The sequence below is a fragment of the Cajanus cajan genome, chromosome 8 (genome assembly GCF_000230855.2).
Source record: "Cajanus cajan strain Asha chromosome 8, NIPB_CcT2T_4, whole genome shotgun sequence".
NCBI lineage: Eukaryota > Viridiplantae > Streptophyta > Magnoliopsida > Fabales > Fabaceae > Cajanus > Cajanus cajan.
Window position 1 is genome coordinate 54,219,315 of NC_138524.1, and position 2,976 is coordinate 54,222,290.

The 2,976-nt window shown below is 43.3% G+C and overlaps 1 protein-coding gene across 1 annotated transcript; it reads left to right on the plus strand.

Moving 5' to 3' along the window:
• Positions 1–1,135: 1,135 nt before the first annotated feature.
• Positions 1,136–2,080, plus strand: LOC109789788 (uncharacterized). The gene is made up of 2 exons (XM_083061651.1): positions 1,136–1,419; positions 1,750–2,080. Exons 1-2 carry the CDS (start codon positions 1,136–1,138, stop codon positions 2,078–2,080), a joined length of 615 nt encoding a protein of 204 aa, XP_082917777.1.
• Positions 2,081–2,976: the final 896 nt, after the last annotated feature.

Consider the following 2,976-nt stretch of genomic DNA (forward strand, 5'->3'; position numbering starts at 1 on the left):
GGCTGGCATATGATGTCTACATGATGGTTGGAAAAGTTGAACATTGGTGGAGAGGCACCCACCACATGTTGGTTGCTCAGGGTGTTGTTGTTGATTGGGAGTGCTTCAAGAGGGTATTTCTTGAGAAGTACTTCCCAGAGAGCGTGAGGCACGCCAAGGAGGTTGAGTTCATGCGGTTGCACCAGGGTAGGATGTCAGTATTCGATTATGCGATGAGATTCAAGCACCTGGCTCGTTTCTACTCGCAAGTTGTTTCTGAGGCATGGAAATGCAGGAAGTTTGTTGAGGGTTTAAGAAAAGAGTTGAAGAGGGTGGTGGTGCCTATGGCCATCACGGAGTTTCCGGCCATGGTTGAGAAGGCGAAGGTTATTGAGCGGTTAGAAGGTGGCAACCGTGTGATGAAGACTGCTGAGGGACCAACTAGGTCCAAGAAAGGTGGAGGTCATAGGAAACCATATGATAGGCCCTAACCACAGCAAGGGGGTTCTGTCATAAGGCAACCTATTGATGCTGCTAGAGGTGGGAAACAGGGTGGAGGTGTCACTCTTAAATGCTACAGGTGTTCTGGACCCCATTTTGTTCAGGATTATCCTCAGACGGAGAGTCAGTGTTTCAAGTGCCATCAGATGGGTCATGAGTCGACCAACTGTCCCACCAGGAACAGACCGGATAGGGGTGCTCCGAGAGGTGACAGACCTGCTTCTATTGGGAGGGTGTTTTCCTTGACGGGGGCTGAAGCTTCCACTTCATCAGACCTTGTGAAGGGGAAGGGTAAAGCTGCTGGTAAGGATATGGTAATTCTTTTTGATTCTGGAGCTTCTCATTCCTTTATTTCATATGCATGTGTTGCTATGTTGGGTGTGCTGGTATGTGATTTGGGGTTGAGACTGCTAGTGTCGACGCCCGCTTCTGCTTGAGTAGTTGCTTCTGAGTTGTGTGCTGGTTGTTTGATAGTTGTGAATGAGAAGAGTATAAGGTAAACTTGATTTGTTTTCCTTTGGTGGATATTGACATAATCTTAGAGATGGATTGGTTGTCTGCCAATCGCATCCTTATAGATTGTGCCAATAGGAGGTTGATTTTTCCTCAGGTGGAGGATGAGCTGTTGATTTCAGCTGGCTAAGCTAAAATTTTGATGAGAGATGGAGCAGAGTGCTGTATTCTGCTTGCTGCTATGAGTGTGGAGATCGAAAGGGTCATTGTTGAGATTGATGTTGTAAAGGAGTTTGCTGAGGTGTTTCTAGATGAGGTTCCTGGGTTGCCTCCAACTAGGGAGATGGAGTTTAGCATTGATTTGGTTCTTGGTGCAAGGCCAGTGTCGGTTACTCCCTATAGGATGGCCCCAGCTGAGTTGGTTGAGCTGAAGAGTCAGTTGGAAGACTTGTTGGAAAAGCAGTTGGTGAGGTTGAGTGTATCTCCGTAGGGTGCTCCCGTGTTGTTGGTGAACAAATTGACCATTAAGAACAAATATCCACTTCCCCGGATAGATGACTTAATGGATCAATTGAAGGGAGCATCGGTATTCTCCAAGATTGACTTGAGGTCAGGATATCACCAGATCAGGGTGAAGGAGGGTGACATACCTAAGACCGCTTTCAGGACTAGGTATGGTCACTACGAGTATGTTGTGATGCCATTTGGTGTGACCAATGCCCCGGCAATGTTCATGGATTACATGAACAGGATCTTCCAACATTTCTTGGATAAATTCGTGGTGGTGTTCATTGATGACATCTTGATTTATTCAAGAACCCCGGAAGAGCATGGAGAACACTTGAGGTTGGTGCTGAAGATTTTGAAGGTGAAGCAGTTGTACGCCAAGCTGTCAAAATGTGAGTTCTGGTTGGAAAAGGTGAAGTTCTTGAGACATGTTATTTCAGCTGAGGGGATTACTATTGATCTGGCTAAGGTGGAGTCGGTGTTGCAGTGGGAGCGTCCAAGAACTATCACTGATATTAGAAGCTTTGTGGGCCTAGCGGGTTACTATAGGAGGTTCATTGAGGGATTCTCCAAGATAGTAGTTTCTCTAACCCAGTTGACTAGAAAGGAGCAGCCTTTTATATGGACGGATGCCTGTTAGCGGAGCTTTGATGAGCTGAAGAAGAGGTTGACTACTTCTCCTGTGTTGGTGTTGCCTGATTTCGGTAAGCCTTTTGATGTGTACTGCGATGCTTCTCACCAGGGATTGGGGTGTGTGCTGATGTAGAACAGGAAAGTAGTGGCATATGCTTCAAGGCAACTGAAGAACCATGAGAGGAATTATCCTACTCATGACTTGTAGGCCGTAAGGTTAAGCTGTTGTAGGAGATCTCCGAGCTGATATGCGTGACGATGCATTATTTGTTTAATGTTATTATGCTGAATGATGTGAGTTGTATTATTGATGTGTTGTATGTTGATCTTGCTGAATTTAATGTTGTGCTGATAAGCTGTAGCCATTTATAACTTTTGTATTTATATATAGATATGCTGATTCTTTTCACTAGCTTATCCTTGTTGTTTCCATTTGGTTTGAACTGGAATGATCATACTATGTATGGGAGCATAGCAGGGATAGGTTGGTGTGTTGAGGCAGGTCTGCAGCTGGCAGATGGAGCTGATGTGTGTTGTTTTTGGCTACTTAGTGTAGCTATTTTGATGCATTTTGTACATTAAGCCCTAGGCTAGACATATGTGTATATATTTTATTTTATACATGCATGCTTTATTCTGTGTGGTGCAGTGTTGTTTGCTGTATGACGGCCAGGCTAGTCGTTATAGCAACTACTATTGTGACACTCTTTTATCCAAAAACATTTATTATGAATTTATTATAAAAATATGTCTTTTAGAAAATATTAAATAAAATAAAACTCTTTAGCACACACAATAAAAGAGTTCACGTGTCTTGTCAATTGTATAAAATCTCTTAAAAAATTAAATAAATAAATAAAAGTGATATATGTTCGCAAATGTATGCACAAATTAGTCTGTACA